At 47.2% G+C, this 19,378-nt stretch overlaps 1 protein-coding gene across 3 annotated transcripts in view; it reads right to left on the bottom strand.

Moving 5' to 3' along the window:
* The window catches only part of rorb (RAR-related orphan receptor B), a 258,673-nt gene that overhangs the window by 85,874 nt on the left and 153,421 nt on the right, over positions 1-19,378 (bottom strand). For all 3 annotated transcript variants that reach the window (XM_038804952.1, XM_038804953.1, XM_038804951.1), the window contains exon 2: positions 16,988-17,073. In XM_038804952.1, coding sequence (XP_038660880.1) covers positions 16,988-17,073 — 86 coding nt within the window. The remainder of the gene's footprint in view (positions 1-16,987; positions 17,074-19,378) is intronic.

A 19,378-nucleotide genomic window follows, 5' to 3' on the forward strand; every position in this document is an offset into this window, starting at 1 on the left:
GGTGGAGGCCCTTTGGCGCCAGTTGGTACAGCGCCAGCCACTCCAGTGCCAGCCTAGTCCCCGAAGGTGCAGAGGATTCCACACCTTCTGGGCGGCCTGACACCAGAATGGTTCATGCCACTCTTTGTCACCGGTACGGAAATTAGCAAACGTGACGCCATTGTTTAAAAAAGGAGGTAGGCAGAAAGCAGGAAATTATAGGCCAGTGAGTTTAACTTCGGTAATAGGGAAGATGCTGGAATCTATCATCAAGGAAGAAATTGCGAGGCATCTGGATAGAAATTGTCCCATTGGGCAGACGCAGCATGGGTTCGTTAAAGGCAGGTCATGCCTAACTAATTTAGTGGAATTTTTTGAGGACATTACCAGTGCAGTAGATAACGGGGAGCCGATGGATGTGGTATATCTGGATTTCCAGAAAGACTTTGACAAGGTGCCACACAAAAGGTTGCTGCATAAGATAAAGATGCATGGCATTAAGGGTAAAGTAGTAGCATGGATAGAGGATTGGTTAATTAATAGAAAGCAAAGAGTTGGGATAAATGGGTGTTTCTCTGGTTGGCAATCAGTAGCTAGTGGTGTCCCTCAGGGATCCGTGTTGGGCCCACAATTGTTCACAATTTACATTGATGATTTGGAGTTGGGGACCAAGGGCAATGTGTCCAAGTTTGCAGATGACACTAAGATGAGTGGTAAAGCGAAAAGTGCAGAGGATACTGGAAGTCTGCAGAGGGATTTGGATAGGTTAAGTGAATGGGCTCGGGTCTGGCAGATGGAATACAATGTTGACAAATGTGAGGTTATCCATTTTGGTAGGAACAACAGCAAACGGGATTATTATTTAAACGATAAAATATTAAAGCATGCCGCTGTTCAGAGAGACTTGGGTGTGCTAGTGCATGAGTCACAGAAGGTTGGTTTACAAGTGCAACAGGTGATTAAGAAGGCAAATGGAATTTTGTCCTTCATTGCTAGAGGGATGGAGTTTAAGACTAGGGAGGTTATGTTGCAATTGTATAAGGTGTTAGTGCGACGACACCTGGAGTATTGTGTTCAGTTTTGGTCTCCTTACTTGAGAAAGGACGTACTGGCGCTGGAGGGTGTGCAGAGGAGATTCACGAGGTTAATCCCAGAGCTGAAGGGGTTGGATTATGAGGAGAGGTTGAGTAGACTGGGACTGTACTCGTTGGAATTTAGAAGGATGAGGGGGGATCTTATAGAAACATTTAAAATTATGAAGGGAATAGATAGGATAGATGCGGGCAGGTTGTTTCCACTGGCGGGTGAAAGCAGAACTAGGGGACATAGCCTCAAAATAAGGGGAAGTAGATTTAGGACTGAGTTTAGGAGGAACTTCTTCACCCAAAGGGTTGTGAATCTATGGAATTCCTTGTCCAGTGAAGCAGTTGAGGCTCCTTCATTACATGTTTTTAAGGTAAAGATAGATAGTTTTTTGAAGAATAAAGGGATTAAGGGTTATGGTGTTCGGGCCGGAAAGTGGAGCTGAGTCCACAAAAGATCAGCCATGATCTAATTGAATGGCGGAGCAGGCTCGAGGGGCCAGATGGCTGACTCCTGCTCCTACTTCTTATGTTCTTATGTACAGCCCGCCCGCCGGATACCGGAGAATCCCAGCCCAGGAATCTATTGTTGTTTGGACTCAGGGTGATTTTATTGGAGTCCCATCCAAAAGGACTGAGGATAGGCTCCTAAGGCTGGAGGGCCAATAGGAGGCCTTCCAGCACTGAAGATTCAAAGCCTCATCGTCATTGGTGAGCACTGTCGACGTAGGTAGGAGAAAGAGAGGGTGCCTCAAGATGGAAGCACACATGAAGAATCTTCAAGATGTTAAAATAAAAACGTACAGTCGCAAGGGTGTTGGTGGATCATCGGCCGGCCCACCTGCGATGCTCTGCCCCCAATGGGTTGAGTTCCTGATGGCGCGGGCCACGTGTGGTCAGAGCAGTCGGGATCCCTGCGTGCCGGCTGTGGACTGTGTCCAGCGCCCGGGATCCATGCTGCTGGCCGGAGAGCTTCTGCTAGGGCTGGGGTAGTCGGGGTTGGTTTGGGTTCCACCAAGGCCGGCGCCATGTTTTCTGGCGTGACCGGTGCAGGCCTTCAGCCTTGCACATGCAGGACCTGCCGATTCTCTGCCCGTTTTCTGTACAATCCGGTGCTAGCCCCTCACCTGTACCAGAATCGGTGACGGGTTCGCGCAGATTTCCCCGTCGTGAACCACCCGCGGATTCTCCGTTGACGTCTGCACGTAGCTGCTAGAACGGAGTATTCCGCCCATGGTGTGTAAAGTTAGGCTCAAAGAAGAGCTAAGTGTTAATTTCCTTTCTTTGTGCTTGGCTGAGTATCCAAGAACCTTTAAATAAATGTTCAGTTTTTGGTATTTGGAAAAGTGTGAGCTGTTAAACTGAGTGAACCCTATCCTGTCTATCACAATCCCCAGCCGCTGAGGCATCACACCTGTTTACCCAACAATTTTGGGAAAACTGAAATGTTGCAAATAACTCCAGCTCCAGCCTGGAGCCAGGCACACAGAAGCTCATCTGAACAGTTATCTTCACAGCTATTACTGATGTGATTCTAGCCGTGTTCTGAAGTTGTAATTGTGGTTGCAACAGGTGGCAAAGTTCAGTTAGGAGAGCCTTACTGAAGCGCACATATAGCAGTGTTCCTTAGAGGTTCATGTTGATTAATAGCTCCCTGAACCACATTGGACAGACATGTTCTCCTCTCGAGAGCCCATCTTCTTCCCTCTTACCTAGTTTATCCAGTTCTGCATTGTAGCCACCTGTGGTGGCCACATCCCGATTTCAAAATGGACACTTGCAGAGAATTAAGGGAAAATTGAACAATGCTAAGAAAACAAGCACGTGCAAGGTTTGTCTGTGGATTGGAGTTTGCAGCTCCCAGACAAGACAGATACTACAAGCCATGAGCGTAGTAATGAGCTATCTCCGGAGACAAAAGAGAAACATATAAGCAAACGATACCAGAACAGACTCCCTGACACCAGTGGAGACTAAAACAAAGGCAGGCCAATGGTCACCTCGGGCCCACCCAGCGATCAAGCAACCACTCCTTTATTGGAGAAAATCAATACAGATGATTAGGACATGGTCCAATTAATTGGGGCCATGTTCAAGGCTCGCCCAAAAGAGCGCAAAGCCCATTTGGGGTACAAAGAGGAGCCCCCAAGACAGATCTCTCTTCTTCTTCACCTTCATCTTGGCCATGGCTCTCAGCGACGAGAGACCCGACAAGTAAGTCTAAAGTCAACACACGCTACGAGATAGGCGCTCCTAGCTATTATTCCACACAGGTTCGATGCCAGCAGCCTCAGAACCGGACAACGGCCATTGTTCCGCTGACTGAGTGGGCACCCGAAGCTAAGTATAGGCTTTTAGTAATAGTGATAGTTTAGTGAGTAGAGTTTGTGCACGAGTATAATTGACTGTGTGTGTAAATAAATGTGCATTGATTTCAAACTTACTAACTGGTGTATTGAGTCTTTGATTAGTATTCGGTTTTGAACCTTGTGGCGGTTTCAAAAGGATACCTGGCGACTTGAGCAAAGGTAATTAAAACAGAGCAAATTAAGGAGAGAGCAAAACGAGCAACATGCATGACCTCTGCTCATTGCCCAAGTCATTACTGCACCCATATCTTGGAGTAATTGGTTTGTTCAAAAGACTTGATGTCAGCAAAACGTCCTTCATCCTTGCCACACTTGTAGACTTTTGCATCTTGAAGAAAAACTATGGAAACCCTTGAAGAATTATTGCAACAGCAACATCATCCAGCAACTAACATGCATGCAGGTGCTGATCCCTTGAATTGTGCTGGAGTCCTTCCTCCTGCTTGACATATGCTTATCAATGTGAGCTTATGAGGGAGTATCGGCTGCAGTGCAGTTGTTGTTATGGAATTGCATCGTACTCCCAGTTACTCCTGTTCTATTGTAGAACCAGGAAGGGTATGATTAATTTCTTATCATGAGGGCAGCACGGTGGTGCAAGTGGTTAGCACAGTTGCCTCACTGCGCCGAGGTCCCAGGTTCGATACCGGCTCTGTGTCACTGTCTGTGTGGAGTTTGCACATTCTCCCCATGTTTGCGTGGGTTTCGCCCCCACAACCCAAAAGATGTGCAGGGTAGGTTAATTGGCCACACTAAATTGCCCCTTGATTGGAAAAAATTAATTGGATACTCTAAATTTATTTAAAAAATAATAATTTCTTATCATGTACATTTAACAAAAAGTAGAAATATTCTCATACAGCAACCCTTATGCAACGAGGTAAATGGAGCTTGTGATTTGGTAATAATCCTTCCAAACCAACTGCTCCAGGTTTGATTTGTGCTGTCTGCTGAGTTAGTTGGCCAAATCTAATTGCAAGAGGGTTGCCAAAAGTGGCATTAACTCTGCTGGGATAGGGAGGGGATACAATCAGGCAGGATTCTTCTTGATCACAATTTTTTTTTCATGGAATGTGGCTTTTCGCAATTGTGTTTTTCACTGGAAAGTATGTGTATTTGAGAATGCCAGATGAAAAAAAAGTCAAACTTTTGGACCATAATTCACGATCAAGTACTGCTTTTTTTTTTCACTGCTTTTAATAATGCTTTAAATTTAACCCACCTGATGGAAAGAGTACAGGCTCGGGTTGGATGTCGATCTTAAACCCCACCTGACAGTCTCCATTGGTGGTAATAGAGCACAGATTTGGACTAGATGCAAAACAGTTGCCTGATCCAGACCTGTCCCAATTCTACTCTGCGGGTTAGTCTAAAATCAAGATTATAGAAGCTGAAGGAGCATTACTGCCCAAAAGTCAACTCTGGCACTGTGTTACTTCGTTTCAATTTACATTTTCCCTTGTTGTACGTAGAAACAACAAAAACTGATCTGATTGAAATAATGACCCTCTCGTTGTCATTGATCTCTGAAAATGTCACCTGCATTAAACAGGTAAAGTGCTGAAGCTATTCTGTTTTACCCCTTTCTAATGATCTGTAAGACTCACAACTGTTAGTTTTTCCAGCAAGAGTAATTTGACCGGTGATAACTAAAGGTTTATATATTAAAGCAGTAGTTTCAATTATTAGGGCACCTTCCAGACTGTGTTGCATATGCGTGAACAGAAAGAAAACTAGTCTTGGTTTGTTGACATCAAGCACAAGATATGAAGGATAGAATAATGCCATCTTCTATAACGGATGATCTGACTGCATAATACATGAGCTCTGGAGTAACAACTGTTTTATGTCTGGTCAGGGCACAGGTTGTAAAAGAAATTGTATCAAGCAGTTCGAGACTAAAGCATAAATCCGGCTTTGAAATGCACATTTGACTGCCAGTATCCATCAGCAATTCCATTTAAACATGAATACACAGAAATGTCAGCACTTTCACTGAAACGAAAGAGCTTTTCTCAAAATCCAGTGTTGACATTCATAATATTACTACAGGTGGCAAAATTAGTCTGCAGTATAGGATTTAATAAAGCTGCATAGGAATTAAAGTAGAAGTGATCTGAGATAAAAAGGACCAAGCTACTTGTTAAAAGGTGTTGGAAGACAATAACAAAAATTGAATGTCTAAGCATACCAAATAGGGAGAAGTTAAGCTTCAACCGAATATATTTAATAACAGTAATATTCATCTTTATTGTCACAAGTAGGCTTACATTAACACTGCAATAAAGTTACTGTGAAAAGCCCCTGATCATCACATTCTGGCGCCTGTTCGGGTACACAGGGGGAGAATTCAGAATATCCAATTCACTTGACAGCACGTCTTTCAGGACTTGGGGGAGGAAACCGGAACACCCGGAGGAAATCCACGCAGACACAGGGAGAACGTGCAGACTCCATACAAACAGTGACCCAAGCCGGGATTCGAACCTAGGACCCTGGAACTGTGAAGCAAAGGTGCTACCCACTGTGCTACCGTGCTGCCCCACACAGTGTTAAGTTTGTCGGAAAACATGTTCCTTTTCATTAATGCTCCAATATTTATATTCTTTTTTTTTTTTTAACGGATTTGCATTAAAGCCTGCATCAAAATAAAAACATTGTATACCATCTGTTCTTCTGGAATGATTCCATAATATTTATTTTGAAAGATTCTTGCAGCTGTGATCATCTGACAACTAATAATTCTGATTTCATTTGTAACCTTTCTGTACAGATACCATTGGTATTGTCAGATAGCTGGACAGAAGAAAATTGAGGAGTAAAACCCTGTAGCTAGGATTTGGACAATGCTGTCCAACAGACATTTCTGACCACTCACAGCTGTGGCAATGTGACACCTTTTCAGTCATATGTGCGAATTTTAGTAATAAACTCATTGCACACATTCTCACAATACAACAAAAAGTAATCCACCTGTAGATGTTTATTCAACAAACACCCATCATCATTGAGTGACCAAAGAAACACTCAAACAATCGAGAAAACCCTGGCACATGCTGATTCTTGCCTTCAGTATAAAAAGCTTAAAGTATGCATGCATACAGTGTTTGAATATGGGTGTTAAGAACACATCAAAGAATCCCCTACTCATTGCTATTTACTATCATCAATGTAATGAGCCACATCTGAGTTTCCAATTAACTGCTAGTGGCCAACACATTGCACGACAGCGGCCTGAGGGATTGAATGCCAAACTACATTCAACAATAGCAACTTACATTTATATAGCACCTTTATTTTATATAGTATCTGAGAAGTACAAATTGAACGTTTCCCTATGTTAAAGTTGATGGAACCATCAATTCTACGGACACGTGCTTGTAGGGTTAGAATAGCGGTTTTAATATACTTACAACAGAGCCAGCCTGTTAGCCGTTGAACTTTCGGTGAACTGGCTGGCTGACTCTGTGGTACGGATCTTTATACAGCAGCTCCAGGGGGAGGAGTTCTGGGCGGAGCCAAGGGGGGAGCCCAGTACAAACCCTCGAGTACTCCCAGAGCTACTCCCCCGGTGGTCAAGTAGTGCAACTGCACTTACAATATTGATAGATATATATATACACTTGGAACAGAGTCAAATTGGTAACTATAATACCGTGTGAATCTCATTCGCCACATTCACCCCCTGTGAAAAAAATCGAGTCCGGCGGGGGTGGTGGCTCACAGAGTTAGTCTGTCCGGTGGACGAATTGTTTGTTTCGATCTGCGGAGCACCGGGGTTGCAGCCTCTTGCGGTGGCTGGGTGGGTGTTGAGAGCTGGGGTACGATGGCAGACTCCGGGGCGGGTCTCGTCCAAACTTCATGCACCTCTGGCTCGACCGGAGACTGGGGGCGGGCTGGCGCTGGCGCGTGGAACCGGTGGGGCGAGCTTGCGGAATCGGGGGCGCGAGGGGCCGGCAGCATAGGGAACAGGGTAAGGGGTTCCTCAGTGGGGGTGGGGGGGGGGGCTGGATCCAGTGGGTGCCAGGTCCTGAAGGGATACTGTGTCCTGGCGACCGTCCGGGAACTCCACGAATGCGTACTGGGGGTTGGAATGGAGGAGGCGCACCTTTTCAACAAGGGGGTCAGTTTTGTGTCCCCTGACGTGCTGCCTTAGGAGGACCAGGTCTGGTGTCCTCAGCCTCGCCGGAAGTGAGACCCCCGTGGTAGTGCCCCTAGAAAAAATGAAGGGCCGCTCGTGAGGGGTTTGATTTGTCGATGTGCAGAGGGAGGATCTGATAGCATGGAGCATGTCTGGGAAGACTTCTTGCCATTGGAAGACTTGGAGTTTTCTAGACCGGAGGGTCAGTAGGACGGTCTTCCAGACCGTCGCGTTCCCCCTCTCCACCTGCCCGTTCTCCCTGGGGTTGTAGCTGGTAATCCTGCTTGAGGCGATGCCCTTGTCGAGCAGGTACTGACGCAGCTCGTCGCTCAAAGGACAAAACCTGGTTGCTGTGAACGTAGCTGGGGAAACCGAACAGGGTGAAGACACTATGCAGGGCCCTAATGACTGTGTGGGTGGTCATGTCGGGGCACGGAATGGCAAAAGGGAATCGGGAGAACTCATCGATGATGTTGAGGAAATAAATGTTCTTGTTAGTGGAGGGGAGTGGCCCTTTGAAATCGATCACAAGGCGTTCAAAGGGCCTAGAAGCCTTGACCAGGTGGGCCCTGTCTGGTCTATAGAAGTGAGGTTTGCACTCTGCACAGATCGGGCAGTCCCTGGTGACGGCTTTTACCTCCTCATTAGAGAAAGGCAGGTTTCGGGCTCTGATGTAGTGGGCGAGCCGGGTGACCCCTGGATGGCAGATGTCAACGTGGATGGCTTTCAGATGGCTGATCTGCGCGCTGGCGCAGGTCCCGCGGGATAGGGCATCCGAGGGCTCGTTGAGCTTCCCCGGTCGATATTTAATATCGTAACTATAGGTGGAGAGTTCGATCTTCCACCGAAGGATTTTATCACTTTTTATTTTGCCCCTTTGCGAGTTGTCAAACATAAAGGCAACCGATCGTTGGTCGGTGATGAGGGTGAACCTCCTACCTGCGAGGTAGTGCCTCCAGTGACGAACAGCCTCCACAATGGCTTGTGCTTCCTTCTCGACATAGGAGTGTCGGAGTTCTGAAGCGGATAGGGTACGTGAGAAAAATGAAACGGGCCTCCCTGCCTGATTTAAAGTGGCTGCTAGAGCTACCTCTGAGGCGTCGCTCTCAACCTGAAAGGGGGTGGATTCATCCATCGCCCGCATGGCTGCTTTGGCGATGTCCTCCTTGATGCAGCTGAAGGCCTGGCGCGCCTCAGCAGACAGGGGAAATCGTGTGGCCTTAAAGAGTGGGCGGGCTTTGTCCGCATACTGAGGGACCCACTGGGCGTAGTGTGAAAAAAACCCCAAGCACCGTTTGAGGGCCTTGGGGCAATGAGGGAGGGGGTCCGGGTCTGGGCCCAGGACTCCGTTCTCCACGACGTAGCCGAGGATGGCCAGTCTGTTTGTGCGGAAAATGCATTTCTCCTTGTTATAAGTGAGGTTTAATTTCTGTGCCGTCTGGAGAAAAGGGTGGAGGTTGGCGTCGCGGTCCTGCTGGTCATAGACACAGATGGTAACATTATCCAGATACGGAAACGTGGCCCTCAGCCCGTACTGGTCTACCATTCGGTCCATTGCTCGTTGGAACACCGAAACCCCGTTAGTGACGCCGAAGGGAGCCCGGAAGAAATGGAAGAGGCGGCCATCGGCCTCGAACGCCGTGTAGTGGCGGTCCTCCGAGCGGATTGGGAGCTGGTGGTATGCAGACTTCAGATCCACCGTGGAAAATAGCCGATATTGGGCGATCTGGTTAACCATGTCTGCAATTCTGGGGAGGGGATACGCGTCTAGGAGCGTAAAGCGATTTATGGTCTGACTATCGACGATGACTATGCAAAATTTTTCCCCGGTCTTGATGACCACCACCTGAGCTCACCAGGGACTATTACTGGCCTCTATGATCCCCTCACTGAGCAGCCGTCAGACCTCCGATCGGATAAAGACCCTATCCTGTAGGCTGTATCGCCTGCTGCGAGTAGCTACTGGTTTGCAATCTGGAGTGAGACTGGCGAAGAGAGAAGGGGGGGGGGGGAGATGCGCAGCGTGGCTAGGCTGCAGATAGTGAGTGGGGGCAGGGGCCCTCCGAAGCTGAGGGTGAGGCTCTTGAGGTTGCACTGGAAATACAGGCCTAATAAGAGTGGCGCGCAGAGGTCAGGCAGGACATAAAGTTTAAATTTTGAATAACTAGCGCCTCGAATTGTGAGCGTAGCGACAGTGTGTCCTTGGATTTGGACTGAGTGGGAGCCCGAAGCAAGGGCGATAGTTTGGCTCACAGGAAAAATAGGAAGCGAACAGCGTCTTACCAGCTCTGGGTGTATAAAGCTCTCGGTGCTCCTCCCGGAGTCAAAGAGGCATGGCGTGCTGTACCCGTTGATCTGGACCTCCGCCATCGAACTTCGTAGGTGCTTGGGGCGGGATTGATCTAGGGTGACCGCGTTGAGTTGCGGGCTGCGTGATGAGTGCCCGGGAAGGTCGTAGTCTTCCGAGTGGGCGTCCGGTCGAGTAGATGCCGGTACGTTCTGGAGAGCTTGATGCAGGATCGCTGCGCTGAGTTGCGGGCCGCGTGATGAGTGCCCGGGGAAGTCATAATCTTCAGATGAGCTTTCTGAGCATACAGATGCAGATGGGGCCAGTGGATCGCACGTGGTGAGCGGCGAGGAAGATGGCGTCCAAGATGGCAGCCCCCATGAGTCGCACGTGGCCGGCCGTATGGTGGGGGATTGCCAAGATGGCGACCCCCATGGATCGCACGTGGCGGGAGGGGGTGGAGTCGGGGCATAGGTCGCAGCGTTTCAGGCCCCGTGGGCCTGCTGGTGCTTGGAGCGATTTGCTCTCTCTACTGGGGAGTTAGAAACTGGGGCCCTTTTCGCGAGGCACACTCTGGCATAGTGGCCTTTCTTCCCGCAGCTGCTGCAGGTCACGGATCGGACTGGGCAGTGCTGCCGCGGGTGCAGGCTTTGGCCACAGAAATGGCAGGCTGGGGCATCTGAGTAGCTGGCTGGAGCAGCTGGCTGGGGCAGCAGAGTAACTGGCTTTGGCAGCGCGGTAGCTGGGGGGCCGTGCGGCACAGGCCTGGGGGGATTGTTGGTCGGGGTCCGTGGGAAACGAGGTGTGGCTGCGGAAGGAGACTTCTATAGTGGTAGCAGCCTCCACAGTAGTGTCCAAGTCCTGGGCCCCCTTTTCTAGCAGTCTTTGGCAGACATAGTTAGATCTAAGGCCGGCTACGAAAACGTCCCACAGAGCAAGCTCCCTATGTTCAGCCGCGGTAACGGCTTGATAATTACAGTCATTAGAAAGATTGTTCAGTTCCCATACAAATTCGGCTAGCGTTTCTGGCAGCCGCTGACGGCAAGTTGTAAACACGTGGCGTGCATAAACCTTGTTAATGGGCCTAACGTACATTTTGTCCAATATCACCAGCGCTGCATTGTATGAACCGGCTGGATTTAGCTGTGTGGAGATTCTATGGCTTACCCTCGCATGCAGTAGGCTGAGTTTTTGTTCCTCCATTGTTCCAGCAGTGCTGGCTTCTGCCAGGTAGGGCTTAAAACATCTCAGCCAGTGGGAAAACATTTCTTTAGCCTCTGCATCCTGCGGGTCGAGTTCTAGGCGTCCGGGCTTGAGGGCTGCTTCCATGATTTACTTCGACTGTTTCGTAAGTATATTAAATTGATGGAACCATCAATTCTACGGACACGCACTTGTAGGATTAGAATAGTGGTTTTAATATACTTATAACAGAGCCAGCCTGTTAGCCGTTGAACTTTCAGTGAACTGGCTGGCTGACTCTGTGGCACGGATCTTTATACAGCAGCTCCAGGGGGAGGAGTTCTGGGCGGAGCCAAGGGGGAGCCCAGTACAAACTCTCGAGTACTCCCAGAGCTACTCCCCCTGGTGGTCAGGTAGTGCAACTGCACTGACAATATTGATACATATATACTTGGAACAGAGTGACATTGGTAACTATAATACCGTGTGAATCTCATTCACCACAAAATTATGACACTGAACCACATCAGGAGATACAAGATCAGATGACAAAAAGCTTGGTAAGGCAGCCAAGCAAGGTAGAAGTTTTGAGGTGTGGGGAGGGCATTACTCAGCAACTGATGCTTAGCCGCTAATGATGCAGCAATTCTAATTGGGAATGTCTATTCGGTCAGAATTAGAGGAGGGCAGACATCTAAGGGTTGTGGGGCTGGAAGATTTACAGAGGTAGGGAGAGGCAAGGCCCCTGAAAGAATTTGAAAACTAGGATGAGAACTTTAAAGTCAGGTTGTGGCTTGACCAGGAACCAATGTAGGTCAGGAATCATGGGGGTGTTAGGGGGACATGATTTTATGTGAATTAAGGCACTGGTAGTTGAGTTCAGAATGACCTCCAGTTTACAGAGACTACAATGTGAGAGACCAGCCAGGATTGCACTGGAATACATCTCATTACCAGGCCTCAACGCCTGAACCACCCCCTGCAGCAAGAAAATCCATTCACTACATGGGCAGCGTAAGAGGGCAGTGCACGGGTTGGAGGAGGTTTGTGGTAGCAGGGGTTCTGCGTGACCTTTTGCACTGGATGGCCTTTAAAAACAGCACCTTGATCTATTAAAAAACTAAGTTGCTGGCGGGGTGAGCCCAATCAGAGCCTACCCCACCAGGTACCTTGTTATTTTTTCCCCCAATATTCCTGTTATAACCCTGTGAGAGCCATGGGGCCAACACAATTAGCCTCACCGTGAGCCTCGTGGGGTATGAGCTCCCTGCTGAGGGGCAGAGGCCTATCATTGGCTTAGTTAATTCAGTGCTATAAAAAAGCTGCCCAGGTAGGAGCCGAGCTGCAGAATAGTCTCGACTGGGACATGTAAACATTTTCCTTTTGGAAATAAACCATTTTTTGACTCTCCTGTCTGAACTCCTCCATGACTATTAAATTGGCAACAAGGATAAAGCAGAACCATCGTCGGTGCTGCTAACCATTTGGAGCACGACCACCTCTCTTCACGAACGAATGTTTTGCCACAATTTGAAAATTCTTCTCTTTTGCAGACTCGATGCTGTTGATACAGATGTAGAGGACTGGACTTAGTATGTGGAGTGTATGCGCTTTTTAAAAAAAGTGAACAATATCGTTGGGGATGATTGCCAGACGATGATTCTTCTGACCACCTGTGGAGCCCTCACTTTCAGCGTCATAAAGAGCCTAATACACCCACGGCCCCAGACTCAAGACATTCGAAGAGTTCATGGCACTTGCGGCAAACCGCTACAACCCGAAGACGTCGATTATCGTAGCGAGGTACCGATTTAATATGGCCGAGAAGACCCCAGGGGAGTCCATTACCAGGTTTTCGCAAGATTGCGCAAACTGGCGGAGTTCTGCAACTATGGATCATCTCGACCCGAGATGCTATGGGACCGCCTTGAATGTGGAGTAAATAATATGGTGACCCAGAAGAATTACTGGCTGAGCTATTGCGGGACCTAAAAAGGGCCATTGAGAGCTCCCTCAAATGGGAGAGCACTAAGTAAGGCGTCCAGGAACTCCAGGGATGTCAGGGATAGAGGGAAATAGCATAGCATGCAACCCATTCTGGCAAACTGCACCCCTTAAGACTGAAGCCCCTGGAACTCCACCCTGGCCAGAACACCATGGGGACCAGGCCCGTTAGCCAAGGGCTGCTGCAGCCAAGTGGGACACCTCTCTGGAATTGATGAAGAATGCAGCACTTGCAGCCAGTGGATGCGCATAAGTAGGAAACCACAGGTCATTCAACAAACTCATCGCCCTACCCAAGGTTGATACCAGCTTAGAGCTGGGACCCTCCACTGAACAACCAGATGATGAGTAGGGAATGCTAGTATGTTATTCTCCAAGTCTGAATAAAGATTGTAGACTTCCAGTTAACACAAATACTTTATTCAGAAGGTTTGTTCTGTTTCCAGAGCTCAACTAGTTGTAACACAGTAAAGAGGTATGACCAGTGAAACTAAGGTAAATTGCCTATGCTGAGCTGTCTCTGTGCTGCTGCTCACTAGCCCCGTGCTTCTAAAAGAGGTGGATCCTCCCTTGGGTCGGACACTTTATACCCGTCTCTGAATCTGCCCTCTAGTGATGCTGTGGGTGTTACATCTGTGTTGTAGTCCCTGGTGTATGTGCAGATGTACAGATCACTGCATCCCCCCCTTTTATTTGACATGTTTTCTAGACTGGCCTCAAGAAAACTGTACATAACAAATGGTGGCAATATGGAAATCTGTGAAAATGATAAAAGTAATACAGAAACAATTATCTGTGTTATGAGTCCATCGTGAGAAATGTCCATATTTGCCTTGTGCGTGTGAAGTGTCATTACAAATCTCGCCAGTAGGGTGCCTTACGGCTTCTGCTGGAGCATCTTAATGGTGGTGGTAGGGATGATGGTTTGATGTTGTTGATGTGTTGGGTATGCTGGGTCTGTGATGACTGCGTTTACCAGAGCAGTAGAAGAGACAGGCTACCAACACTTGTAGAAGTACAACTCTATTTTATTTAATTCTGAGCTGTTAAACATACTCGCACTGTGGGTTGACACTATGTTAGGTTGACTGAAGACCTATGGCTAACCTGACCAGATTATACTGCTAGCACATGGCAGATGTTCGTGTTACTGATTACGGGCTCTGGCCGTCTCAGAGGCTGCATCCTGAATGAACGGGAAAACTAGTGCCCTCTGGCTTTATAGTGACCGTGCCCTGTCTGGTGATTGGCTGCTGTGTTCTGTGTGTTGATTAGTCTTTCAGTGTGTCAGTCAGTGTGTGTCTATGCACCATCATAAACTTGTGTGTATATTATGACAGTCGTCAAGAGTACTGTCTGGCGTTGTGTGGCAAGGAACGTCCTGTGGACAAATAGACTCGGTCAAGTCCAGTGTGGGAAACACCGGCATTGTAGGTCGAATCACTAACAGATCCCAGCGGTTACGGCGAAAAAGTACTCCCACTGACGATTTGACAATGTACGACCTCGATGCCTCCTGCCTGATCACCGTGGCTGGCTCAGACCATCCACCTTCTGGGTCCCTGATTCTGACGATGTCACCTATTGTCAGTGGCTTGAGTGGGATCACATGTTGATCGTAGTATTGTTTTTGTTTGGACCGTAGTATCCGCATTTTGTTAAGGACCAGAGCATTGTCGGGGTCTCAGAATTGAATCACCTGTAGGGTTGTCTGGATGTCTCTGCCGAAGAGCATCTGCGCTGGCGACAGCCCTGAGCTCAATGGGGTTGCTCGGTAGGATAACAGCGCTAGGTTGATGTCAGAATGTGAATCTGTTGCCTTGCTAATGAGTCGTTTAAAGATGTGGACACCTTTTTCCACTTTCCCATTTGACTGTGGGTAACGCGGACTGGATGTTACATGCCGATAGATGTAGCTGTCTGAGAACTCTTTCTATTCCCAGCTCGCCAAGCAGGGGCCATTATCCGACATCACCACGCGTGGGATTCCATGTCGCGAGAATGTCTCGTGGCACGCCTCGATGACAGATGAAGACGTGAGATCAGGGAATTTCAGTACCTCCAGATAGTTTGAGTAATAGTCCATGATCAGGACGCAATCACGCTCTGCGGCATGAAATAGGTCAATGCCCACTTTTGTCCACGGCGCCGTTGTGAGTTCATGTTGCTGCAGTGGTTTTTTGCACTGTGTGGGTTGATGTCTTTGACAGGTGTCACATGTCATGACCATGTCCGTTATGTCTTGATTCATGCCGGGCCAGTACACAGCCCGTCGTGCTCGCCTTTTGCATTCCTCAATTCCTAGGTGACCTTCATGAATCTTACATAGCATCTCGGCGCGGAGAGTGGCCGGGATCACACTCTGCGCATTGCGTAGCGCAAGGCCATCAACTTCAATCAATTCTGACTTGACATTCTGAAATTGTGGACACTGTCCCCTCGTCCAACCGTGCTGGAGTAGGTGCAGCACACTCCGTAAGGTTGCGTCTTTCTGCGTCTCCTGTCGGATTAAACGAAGCTTCTCATCCGAAGCAGGCAAATTCTCCATGCATAACTGTGTTTGGGCCTCGATTTCTCTGACGGGGGCTGGTGGTGTGCTGTCAGTACCAATTGATCGGGACAGTGCATCGGCAATGGCAAGGTCTCTTCCCGGGGTGTATACTAGGTTGAAATCATACCTTCGGAGCTTCATCATGATGCGCTGCAGACGAGGGGTCATGTCATTCAGATCCTTGTCTGTGATATGGACCAACGGTCTGTGGTTTGTTTCCACTATGAACGTGGGCAGGCCGTACACGTAGTCGTGGAACTTCAGAATCCCAATGAGGAGTCCGAGACATTCTTTCTCGATTTGTGCATATCTGCACTCAGTTGCGGTCATGGCTCTGGACGCGTATGCCACCAGGATCCAGTCAGACTGGTCATCCTGTTGGAGGAGAACAGCGCCAATCCCGTCCTGGCTGGCGTCCGTGGAGATCTTGGTAGATCTGGTTGCATCAAAAAAAGCAAGGGTCAGTGCCCTCGTCAGTTGCTGTTTGAGATTCACCCATTCATTCTGGTGATGTTGTGTCCACTCAAACTCAGTGGTCTTTCGTAGGAGATTGCGTAAAGCTGCTGTCCTTGTGGACAGGTTTGGGATGAACCTGCCGAGGAAACTGACGAAGCCCAGAAATCGTAGCACCGCCTTCTTGTTGTGGCGTCTTCATGGTCTATATAGTTCTAAGACTTAGAGATTTAAAAAAATCCCTTTGTATTTTGCCGCTACTTCTAAACTTCTGGAAAAATTATCCAAGTTTGTTCTCAAAATGTTCAGCTGACTTAGACTACTTGAAGAAATGTGACATTTTACAAACGGTTACAATGACATTCCACCAGCTGTTAATCCTTAAAGTTTTAAAGTTCTTAGTATGATCTGCTTCTGAAGAATAATATTTTCTATGTCCTTGTTGCACAAAGTGTTCTCACGTATTGTTCAGAGATCGCCGCAGGTTGAAAGAAGATGTTAACAACACTTGCAGTGGTTGTTAAGCACCAATTTTTACATTTTCTTTATGTCTTATTGAGTAAAAGAATACTTGTTTGTGATGCTATAGAATCTTCCCCATTTACATTTTGTGTTAAATTCCTTAGCACCAATAAACGATTTTGTACGTCACTTTTGCCCAAGCATATTTCCCAGTGACTGGCTAAGACCGTACAGCGCACTACCTTATTTACTTTCCAGCAACCGCTCTCCCAGTGAAAGCTTCTCTCACCGACACTGCAATGCTAAGGAGTCAGAATTTATTTCCTTACTGACTTAATTTAGACATTTTATATTCAGGCATGTCAAAATTTCTGACTCTAAGCAGTAAAACAGCCACTGCTATCCTTAAAATGTTGCTGAAAATTAATTTGGCTCTAAGCCAGTTTACTATTAATATTTTTAAAACATCTCTCTTACCTTGCAGCCTTCACAAGTGATGACTCCATAGTGGATCCCAGAGGACTTATCACCGCAGATTTTGCAAGGTATCACTTCAATTTGAGCTACAAAAAAGTATAAATAAGTATTAGCTTTGCTGCAAAGCTCAATGGTATATTGAGTGGAAAAAAATAGCAGAAGATCCGTGTGCAAATAGATATTATGGGGTGGTTTTCATCTTTCTTGGCTGTGGGGAGCAGGGAGGATAGTTAGCAGAGAGTGGGGAAACAAGGACATTGTGGGTCTCCTGCAAACTGTAGTATTCTAACTTCACATTGCTCGTGTGATGTCATGGACTGGTCCACTGCTTGGAAGCTGGATGAACTGGCTTCATTTCCAGTCAGATGTGGCGCAATCCAGAGGAGAATGTACGAGCAAGTACATGTGTGTCCCAGCTGGAAGGGAAATGGGTTTGATTCTGGAGGAAGACCAATATCAAGGTCCTGTGCATCTCAGATGCCAGTGGGGTTGGAGATTTAGGGGGAAGTCAGAAGCCTGGGAAGGTTGAAGATATTGGGTGGCCGAGACCTCAGTTGGTGAAATCAGGGGCTCTCAGGCAGAAAGTTGAAAGAGGAGACTAGAAGGGGTGAGGGTAGGGTGGGGGGAAGAGGGGGTCTAATTGCAGGAGGTTGTAGACAGGCACGCTGGATATATCAGGTAGGTACTTCTTGGATCTGATGGCCCTTGACTAAGTTTAACTGTGGGGTTGGGATGGAGCCAGGGCTGTTCTCGAGTTTCAGGAAACACAACTATCCACGGTTACATTCAAAACGGTGAATCAAAGTGAGAATCACAGCCTCATTATAACAATTAAGGTGCCAACCACCTTTCAGGAGGGAATTGGTTGCCTGTGCCTCGATCGCAACTCTGTAAATCCCCCCCTCCATTTTCCCATAAGGTTCGAAATTAGATATTTGAAAAGTGTAAAGCCAGATTTCTAGCTAAGTTCTATTCATTTATTTCCGTATCTTGCCATGTAAAAGCAACTGATTGAAGTCCCCTTTAGACAACAAAAACCTGTGATTATGAAAGTAACTTTCATAAAAACTTTCATGAAAGCTACCAATATAGCTGTGATGCATATGGGGGTGGGGGGGATTCAAAAATGCAAAGCAACAGTTTACAGCAGACAGGTGATTTTCCACGTAATTTAAAGATAAGCTAAAGGACACACTAGATTCTGGTTGTATTTTCTATGCTTTTTTGACAGGGGAGATATGTGGGATAAATTCTTCCCTTCTCCCACCTCTCAACTGACCTCAGCAATGGTAGGGCAGCACGGTAGCACAGTGGTTAGCAAAGTTGCTTCACAGCTCCAGGGTCCCAGGTTCGATTCCTGGCTTGGGTCATTGTCTGTGCGGAGTCTGCACGTTCTCCCAGTGTCTGTGTGGGTTTCTTCCGGGTGCTCCGGTTTCATCCCACAGTCCAAAGATGTGCAGGTGGATTGGCCATGATAAATTGCCCTTAGTGTCCATAAAGGTGGGGTGCTCTTTCCAAAGAGCGGTGCAGACTCGATGGGCCAAATGGCCTCCTTCTGCACTGTGGATTCTATGATTCTACAACAAGAACTATTTTAGCGAAGAAGTGTTTAACCTCTCGAGTGCTGTGACTTATAAGAGCAGACCCAAAATAAGCTTTCTTTTAAAGTTCAATCAAAAAAAAGATATATATTTATTTCCCATAACATCCAGAAATGCATGCAACAAGCACCCACTCTTCACTCACACAGACACATACACACCTACAAGAAAAGATGATTTCCAAAGGATGTGACATGCACTTAGATTACTTAAAGTCACAAAAGCCAATATTTCTTTTGAGAAGGTTATCAAAAACATTGCAGTACTAGAAATTATCTTTCAGTTCCGAAGAAGAAAATGAAAGTGACAGGTTTCTGGTAATTAACCCACAACGATACTCCGGCAAAGCAGGTTTCTAGCTTTTCAGCCAAAGTTATAGTCAAGCCTCTGTAGTGAAGTATAACCTTACAGGTTAAGTTAATTAGCAATGCTTATCTGCCAATGGTGTTTTTTTCAGGAAGGTCCACTCTTGTTCTGGGTGTTATGGCTTCACTCCAGACTTCATATCCCAGACTACCCCTCTCCAGGATGTTCTTAAAATAAATAAGATATTTCCTATATCAAGCCAGTTTGTCATGTGACAATAGTGTTGATACTTCTAATTGTCCACACAATTAGTTGATGGCAGATGCAATTGTCACAATGAGGAATGAATGATGGAATTTACAATGTAATTTGTGATAAAATCATTCCTTCACACCCCTTTTTGTTAGATTTCAAATTTGCAGACACCAACTATTTCAGTTTCTGTAAGTCTCCAGACAAGAGTGCCTGTAAATTCCGGTGTGAT

This window comes from Scyliorhinus canicula, chromosome 8 (genome assembly GCF_902713615.1).
Source record: "Scyliorhinus canicula chromosome 8, sScyCan1.1, whole genome shotgun sequence".
NCBI lineage: Eukaryota > Metazoa > Chordata > Chondrichthyes > Carcharhiniformes > Scyliorhinidae > Scyliorhinus > Scyliorhinus canicula.